General features: G+C 37.3%; 1 protein-coding gene across 6 annotated transcripts in view; it reads right to left on the reverse strand.

Moving 5' to 3' along the window:
* The window catches only part of MCF2 (MCF.2 cell line derived transforming sequence), a 98,938-nt gene that overhangs the window by 62,825 nt on the left and 15,963 nt on the right, over positions 1-20,150 (reverse strand). For all 6 annotated transcript variants that reach the window (XM_074359691.1, XM_074359688.1, XM_074359690.1 and 3 more), the window contains exons 2-4: positions 4,901-4,969; positions 1,194-1,308; positions 3-93 (exon numbers count right to left, since the gene is read on the reverse strand). In XM_074359691.1, the coding sequence (XP_074215792.1) occupies positions 3-93; positions 1,194-1,308; positions 4,901-4,969 (275 nt within the window). The remainder of the gene's footprint in view (positions 1-2; positions 94-1,193; positions 1,309-4,900; positions 4,970-20,150) is intronic.

The raw sequence follows: 20,150 nt of genomic DNA on the forward strand, positions 1-20,150 counted from the left end.
ACTGAAATTTTTTGGAGAGAGATTTTGAGAGAAGACCAGGTATCCAACCTTCGATCAAGAATAATGGTAAACCGGGAGTCAGATCCATTTTGCCTACAAAGTAAGAGGAGATAATATATTTTTCTTAACAATAATCTATATTTCCTAGATATGTCCTTACTTCTGATTATTTCATTTACACATGATGTCTTGACTGAGAATAGATTTGGATTTGGAAAGCTATCACAAAGTGCTACGTTGGAAAACCAATTAAATTCCATATTCTGCTACTCACTGTTTAAAATTTCTTTTCTGTTACTGATGTCAATCTTTTAAATAGACAAGTAATGTGTAATGCAGGCAGACTACTAAAATAAATCTGGAATACTGTGATTTGGGGCATGGGAAAACCTTTGTGACATCAGATTTAACTTTTCATGGCAAACCATCATGAGCCAATGATCCATTCACTCACCCATTCAAATCCTGTTATATACATGTTCATATCTCTTGTCTGTTCCTTGAAGGAAGGCAGTTTAATGGATAACAGAACTTTTATTTGCCCTAAAAAGACCACTTTCAAGCTTTCAGGGGTGCACTGTAAATTTAGTTTTCTGGGACTTGATTTTTGTTCGTGAGACTCTTCACAATATTACCATCCTAGATTTGTGCCATTTTGGTCTTCATGCTTAATAACTGGAAACTATTTCCTTTAAAAAAAATTGTTTTCAACTTAAATAAAATCTTTAAGGAAGCTTTTGAAACTTTCCCCTTAAAGTATTCTCATCTCAAATGATGGCTAACATCAAGAAGGTACTCCTATCTATTCCAGTATCACATCTGAGTCTATTTAATGTTCATCCTTGGAAGAAATAAAGAATAGCTGTCCTCACACGTGGATAGTGAGATTTCCTTTTAGGCAAATTGAAGGCTTTATGTGTGATCATTTTCAATACTATGATCTTCTTCAATGGAGACAAATACTTCTAGGCCCTCAATTTTGTTTTCATAGACCCTCAGTATAATTTTTATGGCAATTTAGGTAGCTTTCAGCTTCCCCTTCTAAGTTTTCTTTCTTATCTACTTTGAAGGTGAGTCTTATGATCATTTACAATACTAATAATAGCCACACTAAAATCCATTTTCTTGTTACTACATTCAAATGGGTATCCAATATAAAACAAATTGAAAAAAAATGCAATGAAATGCTATACCTTGCAATAGATGTTAAGTAAGTCAGCACTTTTGCAATCACTTCTTCTGGTATGCATCTGAAATTACAATTTTCTGGAAACGTAATGATCCAAGCATTGTCCTTTCCACGGCCACCTAAAATAGTATAAAAAACCAAATTAACATTTACATAACAGCAATACAAGGAAGAGGATTTTAGATTTGAGAGGGGTGATAAGAAGACGGTTTGGGGCCAATGCAACTTTTATAAGAATGATTGATGATTTCCACAGAAACCAAAGTTGCACCAGGCTCCTGCTTAAGTTTAAAATGTGCCAGAGTGGTTTTGAAATGAATGAAAGAAAGAAAGAAAGAAAGAAAGAAAGAAAGAAAGAAAGAAAGAAAGAAAGAAAGAAAGAAAGAAAGAAAGAAAGAGGAAGAGAGAGGAGAGAAGACAAAATGAGTGAATATAGTCAGAAAAAAGTTTCACAAAATGTGTGTAATAAATGTAGCTGAAAATATAGCTGACTCCTCATATTGGACAACCATGACTATTGGGAAATAACTGTTTCTATACCAGTGCTATGAGCCTACATTCAAAATGAGTAATTGACCACTTAGAGTCATGGTGAACATGAAAGAATACAGGATACAAACTGCAGGAAATAAGTGATGGCCTAACAGATTGGTGGAAGAAACAGCATACACAATGACAGCAACCATGGTATCAGAATCTAACTAATGCAAAGAAAGACTACGAATTCTCTGTGGGTTAAAATTCAGTGTGCACCCCACTCCATAGCCCTCTACACAGCCTGGAGGATGAGGAAAATTGAGAATGAAAGCCACCTAATTGCAAGGATGTGCCTTACATGTGTCTAAGGTCCCACTCTGTAGCCAGCCTAACACCTAGGCACAGAGTAGATGCTTAATAAATATTTAGTGCTAAGTGGAAGTTGAATGATTATTTTACAAGGAAAGTTATAGGGTGGTCTTTGAATTTTGCTTGCTAAAAGTTTTTTTTTCCAGAGGCGTAGTTGTAATTCTTATTTGGCTGAATTTATGTGAATAAAGATACAGGATATAAAAATTCAATATGCAATAAAAACATGTCAAAGGCAAAGAAGATATAATAGAATGATAAAACTAATTCCAAAAGAAAGCAGAAATGAAGGGGGGAAAAGAGCTAACGGACAAATCAAAAACAAATATTAAGATGGTAGATTTAAACCCAGCCATGTGAAAAAAATCATATTAAATGTAAATGATTTTGAGACCCCAATTAAAAGTTGGAGATTATAATTGGATAAAAAAATAAAAACCCAACTATATATACTGCCTACAAGAAACACAATTTAAATACAAAGACACAATGCATTAAAAGCAAAAAGATGGCAAAAGATATATCATGCTAATTAGTCAAAAGGAAGCTGTCTAATTTTAGCAAAGTAGATTTCAGAGTCAAGTACATTACTAGATATTAAGATCATTTGATAATCAAATAGCACTAAATTTAACAAGAGGATATGATAATCCTAAGTGCTTATGTATCTTATAACAGCGCTTGGAAATGCATGAAAGAAAAACTGACAGAGCTGCAAGGATTAACAGACAAATACACAATTTTAGAAATTTCACAACCCCTTTCAATAGTTGGTAGAACAAGTAGACAGGAAATTCCCAAGGAAACAGTGCAACTGAACAGCAGTCTCACCAACATGACTTAATTGATACTTGTAGACCACTCCACCCAACAAAAGTAGAACACACATTCTCCTCTCGTGCACTTGGGAAAAGATCAGATTTATTCCTTGCCTTAATCTTTATCAATGGAAACTTAAGGGAGGGTCCCCATTCCCAAAGTAGTTTTTGAATCAAACTAGTCCAAAGTATTAAAGCAAATAATGATAAACCTTTATAATATTCTAGACTTCAAGAGCAAGATGAAGAAAGATAATCATGGAAAATGATGGCCTCCACCCAAGTTTTAAAGAAACTCTAAAGAAAAGACACTGTACGACTCTGAACCAAGAGATTCAGCCAACTGTTAGACAGAGGGCCTCTACAGGTAGGGCGTGGTGTAGAACTAGTAATATAAATAACATGTAACACATAATGCAACCTATGTATTATATCTAACATGACTTAGACTTGCCAAGCGGCACTTCAGCAAACTCTGCCTATCTAATGAAAGAATGCAACATTCTTATAAGGGCAACCTGTCATCCACTAAACTAGAAGCTGTTATTATTACTGAGTACCTACAAGTGATATACCAGGTGGTAAACTTGTGTGAGAAAAGAACAAAGGAGATATTTATATCCTAAATTGGGAGGTTTGAATTATTTTTCCCATTGGGAACTCTTTCATCAAAAGAAACCATAGATAGAAGCATTCTGAAAGCAACTACAAAAAGGAGATACGGAAGGAAATTGTGGAGAGGGGTCTGGCGGGTGGGAGCAGGCCCCGGGGGCGGTTCTCTTTGGGACACAGTTTGAAAAACATTGATGAGCTTCAGTAAAATCCCCAAATCTCGACAGTGAAAGCATATCACACATTTATACCACTTACAAAATAAAACATAAAACCACATCAATTAAGCCACCACTAATTCACAATTACTGCTAATTATAATCATTAAAGCAGAGGCCGGACTGAAGTGTCCAATTAGGATCATCTATAAAGTAAATGCTTGTTTAGTAAACCGAGCATGTAGCTATCATTTTAGGAGAAATAATTAAACTAATTAAAAAGAATAAGATGGTCTCTTGTACTCGCAACACCTAGGAAGTATTTTCATGCAAACAGTGCATATACTCGTAAACTTTTCTTATCTATTTAATAGAATAAATATAATGTTTAAAGGCATAGTTCAAGTTACTCTAACACCTGAAGGTAATTTGCTTGTCTTTAAGCAAAACTTTCCCTATACATTCGACCAAGTTAAAAAGAGAGGGGTGGTTTACCATACCTATAGCTCTAAAAATATGTAATGCTATTAAGCAGTATTATTCACAATTGCCAAAAGGTGGAAGCAACCCAAGTGTCCATCAATGGATGAGTGGACAAACAAATGTGGTCTGTCACACGAGGTATCTAGGAAAGTCAAATGCCTAGAGACAGGAAGTAGAATGGTAGCTGCCGGGGCTTGAGGGAAGATGGAATGAGGGGGTATTTTTTAATGGTACAGCGTTTCGGTTTTACAAGCCAAAAAGAGTTCTGGAGATGGATGGTGGTGATGGTTGCACAACAATGTGAATGCATTTAATGCCACTGAACTGTACACTTAAAAATAGTTAAGATGGTAAATTTTATGTGATGTATATTTTCTCACAATTTCTAGGAGTTATATACAAATGCATATGCACATACAAATACATATACATATTTTAGAGAAGTAAACTTTTTCAATCATGTGTAAATAAAATCCTTAAAAATCATCTTAGTACATTCTGCTTCATCAGGGTGACTTGACAGCACTGTAATAAACCCATCATGGGTGGCCAAAGCCTTGCCTGAACGTCCAATGCGCAAGGCTGGCGTGATTGGTCTTAATCACATATCTAAACATATTTAAAACCTCTAGTTATTCTCTCAATGTCCATTTGTTTAGCAACTACATGCACAATGTAGAAATGCTTATTAAAATATACAAATTATATAGCCACTTATAAAAGAAGGACCCAACTAACTTTGCTAACAGATTCATACGCTCATTTGATCGAAATATATGAAAGAGTCTGCTTACCAGACAAGAAGGCGATGTCTTGCATTAAGAAATGGCTGATGTCCTTTATGCGGAAGAGCACCTCGGTTTCTAAGACAAGAGGGAGAGAAATGATGTGCATGTTAGAGGACAGCTGGAAGTGCACACCGGCGTTTCTCACCGCGCTGCAAAGAACTCTGCGGGTCCCGCAGCTCTGTGTCCCCAGACGCACTGCTGGCCTCCTCTTTATTCCTCTCAGGTACTTAACAGGGAAATCATACTGGCAAATATCACTGGGTAAGTAGGACCAGTGTCCCAGTTCTCAAAATCTATGCCCAGGACATAAATGACTCTCACTCACCAGAAAGCCAGGGGCAAAGGTCCAACCTCCAGGGACATCTGGATTTGTCTAAAGGGTAGACAGGCACGCAGAGCCACTGTAGCATATTGCCTTCTACTTCTGATAACGCCTTTCATCCTGCAAAGCTTTATTAGCCATTACAAAGCACTTTTCTGATCTTTTATCGTATTGGCTCCTTAAAATAACCTAGAGAGAGGTATTATTATCCCATCTTATAGGTGAGGAGAAGAGCCCAAGAGCAAGTTAGGCCTATGGCTTTTGAGTCAAAGAGACCTGGATTCAGATCCCAGCTTGTTGCATTTACTGGCTGAACAAATACGTGCAAGTTCCTTAGCCTCTCAGACCCTCAAGTTTCCTCACATGTAAACTGGGCATAATAATATCTACCCCACAGGGTGCTGTGCCAACCAAATGCAAAATAACTGGCCTAAGAGTCAGTGTTCAATACACGGCAGCATATTAACTCCTCTTCGATCATTAGAGATGGAACACATCCGTGCAACGTTCAATATGTTTTAGTTGTCCCAGATCTTAAGCACCGATGTGTCATGTTCAATGCTAATGAACTCTACAGGGGCCCAAAATCAAAGTCCACAACCTGCCTCTGGTCCATGAGCAAGGATAACTTTTTAAAAGAAAATGAGTTATGAAACTCAGCTATTTTGGATTGTTGCTTTTAATGCCTGTGGTTCCACACCTCTCAGAGAAGCCATATTTTCCACGCGCTCTCGGATCCAAAGGGCCTTCAAAAACCTGGTCTCTGGTGGTGTCAGGCAGGTGACCAGCTGCCCTTCTCAGTGCTTTTCCAATCATTCCATGTACATGTGGCTGACCGGAGCCAATCCTGCTCAAGAGCACTGCACAAACAAGTTGTCAACTACCCACCCTAGACAGTGGAATAGGGGCTCTGTCTGTCACAGCACCACCCACAGCTCACACACACACCTCCGAGTTGAAACATATAGAAATTGACAAATTGATGTTCATAAGATAACATGCTGTTAAAAATCCATAATTTGTCAGGACATAAAACTCAATTCCTAAACATGTCTCATTATTCTAAAACATTAGGCTCCTGGGATGTCCCAGTCTTCACATCCAGACTGCCGAACACAGTCAGTTTCACAATGCTACATGTTTCCTCAGATAAAACAATGTTTGTGCCCGTCACAAATGTGTGCCACACACACTGACATTTTCAGGCATGGATGCCTGAAGGAAGGATGAGATGGCGATAATGCAAAGAGGACTAGAACTTTCTCTGCTCAGAGGCCTGCACAAGTGGCAACGCCCCAAACGTGTTTTGCCGTTTAGATGAGAGAGCATTAGGCATGAAAACAGTCCTACAAAATAAGACTCAAATTTCTCCCCTGCTTTGATCAGTAGGAAATCTAACAAGACAAATTGATGAGTTTCATGGCGAAGGGCAGATCTGGAAATACTAATATCTGTGACCTGATTCCTCACACACCATCCAGGCGGTTGCTAATCCATTCATGTGATAAGAGAGGTGTCAGGGCATAAAATAAAAGGCCAAAGGCTGGGAGTGGGAGGACCTGGGCTGAGTGCTGGCCTGGCCACTGAGCAGCTCCGTGACCTGGAGCAAGTCACTCTCCACCCCTTACCTCATTACTCCCCACCCCATTTTAGAAGTGAAGGCAACACAACAAATGCTTTCTGAGTCCCTTACATTCTCTGCGATCCAACAGCAAGTAAAATCCACAGATATAAGGAAAACATACTGATGTTTCCAGCGTAAAATGTCTCCTGCAATTGTGGCAACAAAATCACATTTCCCTACTAATGAGAAAGGATGAAATAATGGTTCAAAGAAGCAGACTCACAGGGATAGGCAACAAACCAGTGGTTACAGGGTTGAGGTGGGGGGAAATTGGAAGAGGAAATCAAGAGGTACAGACTACCAGGTATAACACAAATAAGCCACCAGAATATGTTGTACAGCACAGGGAAATATAGCCAATATTTTATAATAAGTATAAATGGACTATAGTCTTTAAAACGTGTGAATTACTATGTTGTGCACCTGAAACTTATATAATACTGTACATCAACTGCACCTCAATTAAAAAACAGAAAGAAGGGTTAAAAAAGAAGATGTTATTACCTTAAGAAATGATCAAGCTTGGTTGGAACAGACCGAAGGGAGAGGAGATTACAGGAAAGGGAAGCAGAAGACACGGGGTTATCACTGAGCGGACACAAAAGACAAGGTGGGCTTGTTGCTGAGAACAAAGAAATAGAGACGGTACAGACTTGGGAGAAAGCCGACGCTGAGTTACACTCAGCTTTGTATCTAACCCTCTTGAATCTCCACACAGATCACCTCGCAAAATGCAAAAGTGAGAACAAATATGATTTATAACGTTCTTCTTGCTGACCCTTTAAACTCTTTCACTCCAGAGCATGAGAAATAACAAGCCCAGGTCACAAAGCTGAGTCTAGTCCACATTAAAGCATGTTTCTAGTTGACCGGACTCACATTTGATAGGCACCTTGCCCAGCTCTCCCATGTGGGAAGTTCAATCACTCAACAATGAAAGGTATGCATTCTCCTCACTTTGGACTAGTTGTGGAACCCCAATAGGGCTAGTTGGGAAGCCAAAAAAAAGGGCACTAACTCAACAAGTAATCTGACAAACACCCTCAAAAACAGCCTGCTGGAGCAGCTTTTCATTTAAAAGCTCTGCTGAAGAACCATGTGCTTGCCCAATCAAACATGGTCAGGCAAGAACTGAAAACAAAAGACAAGGAAAATGCTTGTCAACTCATTCATTCCATACATTTGATCAGGAAGCAAGAGAGACAAGCTTCTATTGCCACGGCCATAAATTGCAAACTCATCACTAATATTTCTTTTATAATATAAAAGGTAGTTGTGCATATAAACAAACAAACAAACAAACAAACCTAATTACCTCCTCCCCCCAAAAAAATATTAAAAAAAAAAAAGGTAGTTGTACAAATGAGGATGCAAGCTCAGAATTCAAATATAAAAGTCCTAAAAGGTATGGAACTAAATAATACACATAGGATGGTTCACAAAGGAAGGTACACTCATCCAATTAGTTGATCCATTTTGGTTGTGTCACTTGCAGAGATAAAAAACAATTGTCACCTTGATACAGGGTGCCCTTTGTCATTTTTAAAGATTGGTTTTGCATCCATTCACTTTTTAGAAACACATATTATCAAGCACCTACTATATGCCAAATAGTGTTCTAAATTGTGGATAGATGTTCTAGGTAAAAGTAAAGGCTCACAATCAAATAAGTTTGTGAAATATCAGGGGTTAAGCATACTGCAGGGTTCCCCCAGCAAACACACACACACACTGCGACTCCTTCCAAATGGGCTATGTATGCAGGATTTCCCAAACCTATTTGATCAGGTACATTTTTTTGTTGGTTGGTTGGCTGGTTGTTTCTGCCCTTCAGAGAGAGAGAAGACAAACAGGAAGCAACAGAGAGAGCTACACAGACTCCGCGGAAAGAAGCACTTGTTGAAACGTCAGAAATGACTGCCATGGTCTGCAGAAAAGCCCTTCCCCATCACTAACAGTGCTTGAACGCAGGCCAAGCAGCTCTGGAGTGAGGGAGGCTGGAGATGACAATGGAGCATGTAGTGGGATTAGAATAAATGATCGTTCGTGTCCTGCTCTGTGAGAGTCTATGCTGCCATGATTTGAGTATGTATTACCATTCCAAGGAATTTAAATTCTACTGACTTTATTATTGACTCCCATAGGGAAAACAATAGTTAATAAAGTTAGGTAAATTGGTATCTATGAGCGTTCTTATTTTATAGAAAGCATTTTACTTCAGATTCTGGTGTTTAACAGCAATAATTCCACCCCTGGGCCTTATTTCACAGAGACAGCCTCTCATGAACATCTCTCCCTTCTCTGGGGTTTCTGTCCATATCCCACAGAAGAACACGAGTTCTGAACCGTGCTGTGCACATTCGGCCCTTGTACTACAGAGCCAGGGCAAATGGACCACTTAAGAGAGTAAACACCTCTCTTCTCACGTTTTCCTAAAAATAAGAGGCAAAAATGGAGCACAAATTAAAATGGAAAAGGAAATAAAGGAAATGTCAACCAGAAAGACACAGTCTCTTTGAAGGCAATCAACCTGCCACCACCTCCAATATGAAAACAATGGGGGGAAATTGTAGTAAATTATTAAAAGTAGATATTTGCTGAGCACCTAGTACTTGCCAGGTACCACATAAAGTACGGAGTATGCATTTTCTCTCATCTTAACAACAGTCCTCCAAGGTGGATGTTAAAACCTTCATCTTACAGATGAGGAAACAGGCTCAGAGAGGCTACCAGACATGCCTTTATTCATTTAAAAAATTCATACTGAATAACTGCTAGGCACGGGCATCATTCAGACCCAAGGTAGAATCTAGTAGAAGATTTAGGAGAATCTTTAACGGTTTCATCCCTTTGGTTCCCTAATCTTCAGACAGGCAATCTGAAATCTGCACGCCAGTCAGTTAATCTTCAAGCCGAAAATATACAATAGAGAAAAGACAGTTTCTTCAGTAAGTGCTGTTGGGAAAGCTGGACAGTTGCATGTAAATCAGTGAAGTTAGAACACTCCCTCACGTATACACAAAAATAAACTTAAAATGGCTTAAAGACTTAAACATAAGACAGGACACCATAAATCTTAGAAGAAAACATAGGCAAAACATTCTCTGATATAAATCATAGCAGTGTTTTCCTAGGTCAGGCAAGGCAATAGAAATAAAAGCAAAAATAAACAAATGGAACTAATCAAACTTAAAATCTTTTGCACAGCAAAGGAAACCATAAACAAAACAAAAAGACAACCTACGGACTGGGAGAAAATATTTGCAAATGGTGAGACTGACAAGGGCTTAATTTCCAGAATGTACAAACAGCTCATATACCTCAATAACAAAAGAAACCCAAACAACCCAATCAAAAAATGGGCAGAAGACCTTCAAAGGCATTTTTCCGAAGAAGACATACAGATGGGCAATAGGCACATGAAAAGATGCTCAGTAACACTAATTATCAGAGAAATGCAAATCGAAACTACAATGAGGTATCACCTCACACCAGTCAGAATGACCATCATTAAAAAGTCCACAAACAATAAATGCTGTAGAGGGTGTGAGTAAAAGGGAGCCCTCCTACACTGCTGGTGGGAATGTAGTTTGGTGCAGTCACTATGGAGAACAGTATGGAGGTTCCTCAAAAAACTAAAAATAGAGTTACCCTTTGATCCAGCAATCCCATTCGTGTGCATATATCCAGAGAAAACCCTAATTTGAAAAGATACATGCATCCCAATGTTCATAGCAGAACTATTTACAATAGCCAAGACATGGAAATAACCTAAATGTCCATCAGCAGATAACTAGATAAAGAAGATGTGGTATACATACATGATGGACTACTACTAGGCCATAAAAAAGAATGAAATAATGCCATTTGCAGCAACATAGATGGATCTAGAGATTATCATACTAAGTGAAGTAAGTCAGACAGAGAAAGATAAATATCATATAATATCACTTACACATGGAATCTAAAAAATGGCACAAATGAACTTATTTACAAAACAGAAATAGACTCACAGACATAGAAAACAAACTTATGGTTACCAGAGGGAAAAGGAGGGGGAGGGATAAATTAGGAGCTTGGGATTAACATATACACACTACTACATATAAAACAGATAAACATCAAGGATCTACTGTATAGCACAGGGAACTATATTCAATAGCTTGTTAATAACCTATAATGAAAAAGAATATGTATATGTATGACTGAATCACTATGCTACACACCAGAAACTAACACATTATAAATCAACTAAACTTCAATCGTAAATAAAATAAAATAAAATAAATAAAATCTGCATGCAGAAGAATACACTCAATTAGCTCTAATACAAATTACTAGCTAGCTATAGTTCCTTAACCTTCCATTTTCTTCCTGGAGGAATTTCATCCCAAATCATACCAAGAATGTTTATAAACAATCTTTTGCCAGAAACTCCATTATTTTTACAGCCTGAAATTCTTAACAATAGTGCTTACTTACTTTTAGCAATCATCTCTTTGAAAGTTTACTATTGCTGATGACTCAAATAAAATTAGGCTTTGTTTTGAGCCCTAAATCCTGTTGCGAGGCAGATGGGATTGTATGAGCGTAATTTTTCCCTTTCAATATGAACGTCAGATACACTGTACTGTCTGTAAACAGTAATGACTTAGCACATGCAACAAACTGAAGTGCTGCCTTGACAAGTGTTATGCTTTAAATAGTGAAACAAATAAAAGGCTAATTCTGAAACCATCACAAGATGAATTTCCATTAGACTACAGTACAACAAACTATGCAGTACTCTGTTCTACAATAAAAGTACAATATAAAAGACTTGCATAATTCTGTACTAACAAAAGAAAACCGAGATTCTTGCTAAACCCTTCTGCTAACAACCTCCTTCTGATCTACTGTAATTCAAGACACCCAGCATCTACTGGGTCTCTATTTGCCCCTCTCTGCTAGGTTCTGTGGCCCACTGGAATATGAAAGGCCTTTTCACCTTAAGCTTAAAAATTAACAGAAGACATGGCATGTAAATAACCGGCCATCATCTGCAGTACAGCATGTGCTGTCACAGAAATATACAATATAGGGTGCAGGGAGGGGAGAGATTGTTGCTTCTAAATTGAGAGATTAAGAAAATGGAAGATTTCATGGATGATGTGACATCTGAGCTGGGCCTTGAAAACTGACTAGGATTCAAATACTTCGACAGGGGAATAAAGAAGGACATTCTAGGTAGAAGGAGCAAGGCTCCGACAGAGGAGTGGGTGAAGGCATCAGGGACTGTACATGGCCTGAAGTGGTTTGAGTTTAGAGCGTGGGATAGTCTAGCTAAAGCTAGAAAGCAAGACTGGAAGCAAAAAGTGCAGAACCTTGCACACCTTCCGAGGAGGAGAGCAGGCTTCTGGAACGCCTCTGAGCCAGGATCACTGCCTTAGTACAATGGTATTTTCCAAGCAGGGAACTGCTACAGCACAATGGCAGGGATGGAGAAACTGGTGGAGTCTAGAGTCAATTGGCTACCAATTTCTGGTATAACCTCGGGCAGTTCACTAAGACGCCCTATGACTCAGGTTGCTTATAAAAGCACCTGTACAACAAAATGTGTGGGAAGGAGAAAGGAAAGGGAAGTGAAAGTCCCTCTTTCATGTGTTATAAACTCCAAATAAAACTTGGCTTGAGTACTAAGATGCCCGTTGTTTTTTCAAATGTTAACATTTCTGAAATCTGGTATCTCAGATTCACCATCACATTTGATTCTGTCTTTCATTTTCCCATCGAAAATCCTATATGAAGTACCTCAGAACAAATCAATTACAATCATAAGAAGGAAAAATAGGAAATCAAAAAAATTAATTCCCAACCTCTTTGTAGTCTATATATATATAGATATATATATATACACACACATATCATTAGATTTCACAACTGTCATTTTAGATGTTATATGGTACAAGATAATGCAGCATGAAGAGAGCAGAATACAAAGCTGTACATTCACATAGAAAACAGTCTCACTGTTACCAAAGGGGAAAAATGGGGGAGGGATAAACGGAATTTGGGATTAACAGACACACAGTACTATATATAAAACAGATAAATAACAAAGGCAACAGGGAACCATATTCAATACATTGTATAATGGAAAAGAATCTAAAAATTATATATATATAATATACATATAACTGAACCACTTTGCTGCATACCTAAAACACTGTAAATCAACTATACTTCAATTTAAAAATTTTTATATTAAAAAACTGTATATTCAGTATGATGTCAACTATGTAACAGATCTCTTTAACCTAAAAAGTCTGTTAAAAAATATACAGGGTTTTCCTCCTGGGCCACAAAATTCATTTTTTGGTATATTCATTTTTTAAGATGATTTTTAAGAGCAGTTTTAGGTTTATAGCAAAATTGAGGGGAAAGTACAGATTTCCCATATGCCCCTTGCAGAGCCTCCATTATCAACATCACTCACCAGAGCGCTACATTTGTTACAACTGATGACACGTCATCATCACCCAAAGGTCACAGCTGACATTACTCATGGGTGTGGTGCATTCTATGGGTTTGGACAAATGTGTAATGGCACGTATCCATCATTATAGTGCCATGCAGAGGAGTTTCATTGCCCTCAAGATCCCTCTGTGCTCTGCCAATTCATCTCTCCCAGACACAATGCACGGCAACCACTGATTTTTTATTGTCTACATAGTTTTGCCTTTTCCAGAATGTCATATTGTTGGAATCATACAATATGTAGTCTTTTCAAATTGGCTTCCTTCATTTAGTAATATGCATTTAAGTTTCCTCCATGACGTGATAGCTCAGTTCTTTTTAGTGCTGAACAACATTCCCTTCTCTGGATGAACCACTGTTTATCCATTCTTTCTTTCTTTTTTGATATTGTGCTTTCATGTTCATTTAATTCAAAATATTCTTAAAATTTCTTTTGAGATTTCTTCTTTGACCCATCTGTAATTTAGAAGTGTGCTGTTTAATTTCCATGTATTTTAGGATTTTCCAGTTATCTTTCTGATATTGATTTCTAGCTTAATTTCACTGTGGTCTGAGAACAGACATTATGTGACTTATATTCTGTTAAATTTGTTAAGGTGGTCCATCTTGGTGAATGCTCCATGTGAGCCTGAGAAGAAACACTTTTTTATTATACATTTATTTCTATTTACTGAGATGTAATTCACAAACCAAAAATTCACACTTTTAAAGTGTACAGTTCAGTAGATTTTAGTATATTCAAAAAGTTGTGCAACCACCATCAGCATGTAACTCCAGAACATTTTCATCACTTCAGAATTAAATCCTGTAAAATGCAAATCAAACCACAATGAGATAGCACCTGTCAGAATGGCTATCATCACAAGAATACAAATAACAAATGTGTTGTTGGCGAGGATGTGGAGAAAAGGGAATGCCTCTACACTGTTGGTGAGAAGGTAAATTGGTGCAGCCACTGTGGAAAACAGCATGGAAGTTTCTCAAAAAGTAAAACCAGAACTACTATATGACTCAGTAATTCCACTCCTGGGTATATATCTGAAAAAAATTAAAACACTAATTCAAAAGACACACGCACCCCAATGTTCATAGCAGCATTATTTACAATTGCCAAGACACGGAAGCAACCTAAGTGTCCATCAACAGATTAATAGATGAAGAAGATGTGGTGTATATATAACGGAATACTACTCAGCCATAAAAAAGAATGAAATAATGTCATCTGCAGCAACATGGATGGACTTGGAGGCTATTATGCTAAGTGAAATAAGTCAGACAGAGAAAGACAAATACTGTGTGATATCACTTATATGTGGAATCTAAAAAATACAGCAAACTACTGAATATAACAAAAAAGAAGCAGACCCACAGACAGAGAGAACAAAGTAGTGGTTACCAGTGGGGAAGGGGAAGTGGGGAGGGCAACATGGGAGTGGGAGGTACAAACTACTAGGTGTAAGACAGGCTCAAGGATGTGTTGTACAACACGGGAAATAGAGCCAATGTTTTATAATAACTGTAAATGGAAAGTAACCTTATATAATTTTTTTTAATTAATTAAGAAAAAACTTTCTGGAGAAAAAAATGAAATCTTGTGGTATTAGAAGTCAGTACAGAAAGAGTTAACATAGCAGGCCTGGACTGCTTATCCTTAGAAAGGCCTGATTGCAAAATAAGCCTTAGGCTGGCATCTAGGAACTTGGATTCAGGAAGTAAACAATGAGGATTATGCTAAACACCTGCTTCCCTTCCTGGAGCAAGGAAATTTTGGTACCTGCGAGGGGTAGGATGCCTATGTGACTACCCACCAATATCAAACCTGCACCGAGCCTGGAAAGAAGTCCCTGATTGGCAACATTTCACATGTGTCCCATCTTGTCGCTGGGGGAATTAATTAAGTGCTGTCTTTGTGACTCCTCTGGAACAGAGCCCTTGAAAGCTTGTGCCAGGTTTTCCAGATCTCATCTCATGAGCCTTTTCTCTTTGCTGATTTGGCTTTGTACCTGTCTGTTGTAATAAATACAAGTTATGAGTGCAACTAAATGCCAAGTCCTGTGAGTCCTCCTAGGAAGTCATCAAACCTGGGGTGGTCTTGAGCACCCTCAACACACAGTGGCTTCCCCAAAGGAAGAAGTAAAATTAACTCTATTTGCAAATGACATGATCTTGTAGGTAGAAAGAATAAGGAATTCACATAGAGACACAAACACAATAAAACCTTTTAGTACTAATCAGCAAGTTCAGGAACACTGTAGTTTATTAGATCAACATACAAAAATCAATTGTATTTCATTGTGCAAAGTATAAGTGCAAACTTTATACTCTGAAAACTACAGAACATTGAAGGAAATTAAAGATGATCTAAATACATGGAAAACCATCCCATATTCCTGAATTGGAAGACTTTCTATTATTATGGTGGCAATACTCCCCTAATTGATATACAGATTCAAAACAACCCCTATTAAATTCCTAGCTGGCTTGTTGTTTTTTTTTTTTTTTTCTGTCAGAAATTGACAGGTTGATCTTAAAATTCACGTGGAAGTACATGGGAGGTAGGTCAAACAAAACAATCTTGAAAAAACGAACAAAGCTGCAGGACTCACACGTCCCAGTTTCAAAACTAACTACACGAAGCTACAATAAAAACAAGACGGTGTGGTATTGGGATAAGGACAGACATAAAGATCAGTGGACTAGAATTGAGAGTCCAAAAATTAGCCCATATATCTATGGCCAGTTGATTTTTGACAAGGACAAGACAATTTAATAAGGAAAGAATAAACCTTTTCAACAAATGGTGAGGGGACAACAGCATAACCACATTCAAAAGAATGAAGTTGGACCCCTACCTTAACATCATATACAAAAATTAACTCAAGATGGACCAAACATTGAAATATAACAGCTAAAACAATACAACTCCTAATATAAAATACAAGAATAAATCTGTGGGACCTGCATTAAGCAAAGCCTTCATATATATGATATCAAAAGTACAAGAAACAAACAAACAAAAGTACAAGAAACAAAAGAAAAAAATTAAATTTCTATGCTTCAAAGGACATTAAGAACAAAGTGAAAAGACAATTCACAGAAAGGGAGAATATTTGCGAATCATTATCTGTTAAGGAATATTTATCTAGAATACATAAAGAACACTTCCTAAGTAATAATTTAAAAAAGCAAATAGTACAATTAAAATGGGCAAAGGATTTGAATAGACATATCTCCAAAGAGGATATAGAACTGGACAATCAGCACATGCAAAGATGCTGAACATCATTTAGTCATTATGGAAATGTACATCAAAACCACAATTAGATACCACTTCACACACACAGGGATGGCTATAATGAAAAAGGTGGACAATAAGAAGTGTTAGCAAGTATGTGGACAAATTAGAACCCTCATACATTGTTCATGGGAATGTAAAATGGTTCAGGACCTGTGCAACATAGTTGTGCAACTCCTCAAAAAGTTAAACAGAGAGTTACCGCATGATCCAGCAATTCTACTTCTAGGTCTATACCCCAAAGAAATGAAAACAAATACCTACACAAAAACATGTACAGGAATGTTAATAGCATTATTCATAATAAGCAAAAGGTGGAAACAACACAAATGTCCATCAACTGAAGAATGGACAAACAAGAAGTGGTGTATCCATATGATGGAGTATTATTTGGCAATAAAAAGTAATGAAGCACTGATACATGCTACAACATGAATGGATCTTGAAAACATTTTGCTAAATGGAAGAAACCACAAAATTATGTGACTCCAGTTGTATAAAATATCCAGAATAGGCATGGAGAAAGAGACAGAAAGTAGATCAGTGGTTGCTCAGGGCTAGGGGAATGGGGCAATTGGGAAGATGATGGCTGAAGGGTATAGGGTGTCTTTTAGGAATGATAAAATGCCCCAAAATTGATTGCAGTGATGGTTACACAACTCTTGAGTGTGCTAAAAACACTGAATTTTACACTTCAAATGACTAAATTGTATAGTAGGTGAAACATATCACAATAAAGCTATTACAAAATAACAAATCAAGGAAAGAATTGGTGTTTGTAAGAAAAAAGGTCATTTGAGCAAAGGATGCACTTTTTCTACTTCTCCTTCCAAAGGACTTTAAACATGAAAAACCAGTAGAAGTGCGCTTACCTTTTGGAAATGTATGTTAAGGAAAAATGATAAAGGTTTTGCATAAAGATAAACCACAATGACATCACAGAATCAGTAAGTTAACGTAGTGGCTATATTTTGGTGTTATCTTGGGTGATGTACTTGTATAAAATTCTGATTTTTTTTTCACACAAATAAATACTTCTTATAGAGGTAACAGAGCCCAGTACTTTCGAGTGCATGCTTCAGAGATGATGCCTATATGCCAATTCCAACACTACCATTTACAAGTTGTATGACCTTGGACAAGCTGCTTAAACTCTGTGTCTCAATTTCCTTTATTGATAAAATGGAGAAAATGATAGTACCTATTTCATAGTGTTACTGTAGAAGAGTGAAGTTGTTAATACAAGCCAAGTATTGGAACGGTGCCTAGATTGTGATAAGTGCTCAATAAACGTTGGCCACTGTTAAAGAAGAAAGAGAAAACAATATTACAATTTAAAAGGTTTAGCGTACAAGCGAGCATTCAGGCAGTGGCAGACAGTGATTGGTCAGCATCGTGGTTCTGCAAAGGTTTTCATTCCCACCTTCCCCAAACAGCCACGACTGCTTCTAGGTCACAATACCACTCCCATCTTTCAGTTCATCTGCAAATAGCGGACTAGGTCACAGTTCCTTATCTATATCTGTAGGTCTTGTATAGAAGGAAAATGCTGAGATGATATAAATCTTTGAATGTAAAAACTGAACTTTCAAGTTTGAAAAACAGGGAGGAATTTCCCCTTATTGGTCCCATGGGGGATTAAAAATCCAGAAAACTCCCTGCTATAAAACACAAAAACATGGTGGGAAAAAGAAAATTAAATTCTTCCTATGCATGGCTGAGCTGGCAGAAAAGACAAGGAAATCCTCAGAGGCCAAAACCATTACCAGGGCAAATATCCTGCGAGAAGCCAGCTGAGAAGAGCAGTTGCCCCAAGGCAGCTGCCAAATCCCAGGAGACTTAGAACCTGGTTTTTTTTTGGGGGGGGGTGTTTTTTTAATTAAAATATAGCCAGTTTACAATGTTGTGTTAATTTCTGGTGTACAGCATAATGTTTCAGTCATTCATATACATACATGTATTCATTTTCATATTCTTTTTCATTACAGGTTACTATAAATACTGAATAGAGTTCCCTGTGCTATACAGTATGAACTCGGTGTTTATCTATTTTATATATAGTAGTTAGTATCTGCAAATCTCAAACTCCCAAATTATTCCTTCCCACTCCCTTCCCTCCCTAGTAACCATAAGTTTGTTTTCTATGTCTTTGAGTCTGTTCCTGTTTTATAGATAAGTTTGTTTGTCTTTTTTTTTTCAGATTGCACAGTGATATCATATGGTATTTTTCTTTCTCTTTCTGGCTTACTTCACTTAGAATGACAATCTCCAGGTCCATCCATGTTGCTGTAAATGGCATTATTTTATTCTTTTTTTATGACTCAGTAGTATTCCATTGTATAAATATACCACAACTTCTTTATCCAGTCATCTGTTGATGGACATTTAGGTTGCTTCCGTGTCTTGGCTATTGTATACAGTGCTGTTATGAACAATGGGGTGCATGCATCTTTTCAAATTAGAGTTTCCTCCAGATATATGCCCAGGAGTGGGATTGCTGGATCATATGGTAACTCAATTTTTAGTTTTTCAAGGAACTTCCATAGTGTTCTCCATAGTGGCTGCACCAATTCACATTCCCACCAACAGTGTAGGAGGGTTCCTTTTTCTCCACACCGCTCCAGCATTTATTACTTATAGACTTTTTGATGATGGCATTCTGACCAGTGTGAGGTGATACCTCATTGTAGTTTTGATTTGCATTTCTCTGATAATTAGTGATATTGAGCATTTTTTCATATGCCTATTGGCCATTTGTATGTTTTCATTAGAGAATTGCTTGTTTAGTTCTTCTGCCCATTTTTGGATTGGGTTGTTTGGCTTTTTATTTTTATTAAGCTGTATGAGCTGTTTAGATATTCTGGAAATTAAGCCCTTGTCAGTTGTGTCATTTGCAGATATTTTCTCCCATTCCATAGGTTGTTTTTTTGTTTTGCTTATGGTTTCCTTTGTTGTGCCAAAGCTTGTAAGTTTAATTAGGTCCCATTTGTTTACTTTTGCTTTTATTTCTATTGCCTGAGTAGCCTGCCCTAAGAGAACATTGCTAAGATTTATGTCAGAGAATGTTCTACCTATGTTTTCTTCCAGGAGGTTTATAGTGTCTTGTCTTATGTTTAAGTCTCTAAGCCATTTTGAGTTTATTTTTGTCTATGGAGTGAGGGAGTGTTCTAACTTCATTGATTTACATGCTGCTGTCCAGTTTTCCCAACACCACTTGCTGAAGAGACTGTCTTTTCTCCATTGTATGTTCTTGCCTCCTTTGTTGAAGATTAATTGACCATAAGCGTGAAAGACTTATGTGTGGAGAACTACAAAACATTGATTAAGGAAATTAAAGATGACTTAAAGAAATGGAAGGATATCCCAGGCTCTTGGATTGGAAGAATTAATATTGTTAAAATGGCCATTCTACCCAAAGTAATCTAAGGATTTAATGTGATCCTTATCAAATTATCCAGGACATTTTTCACAGAACTAGAACAAATAATCCTAAAATTTA

Source organism: Camelus bactrianus, chromosome X, assembly GCF_048773025.1.
Source record: "Camelus bactrianus isolate YW-2024 breed Bactrian camel chromosome X, ASM4877302v1, whole genome shotgun sequence".
NCBI classification, from domain to species: domain Eukaryota; kingdom Metazoa; phylum Chordata; class Mammalia; order Artiodactyla; family Camelidae; genus Camelus; species Camelus bactrianus.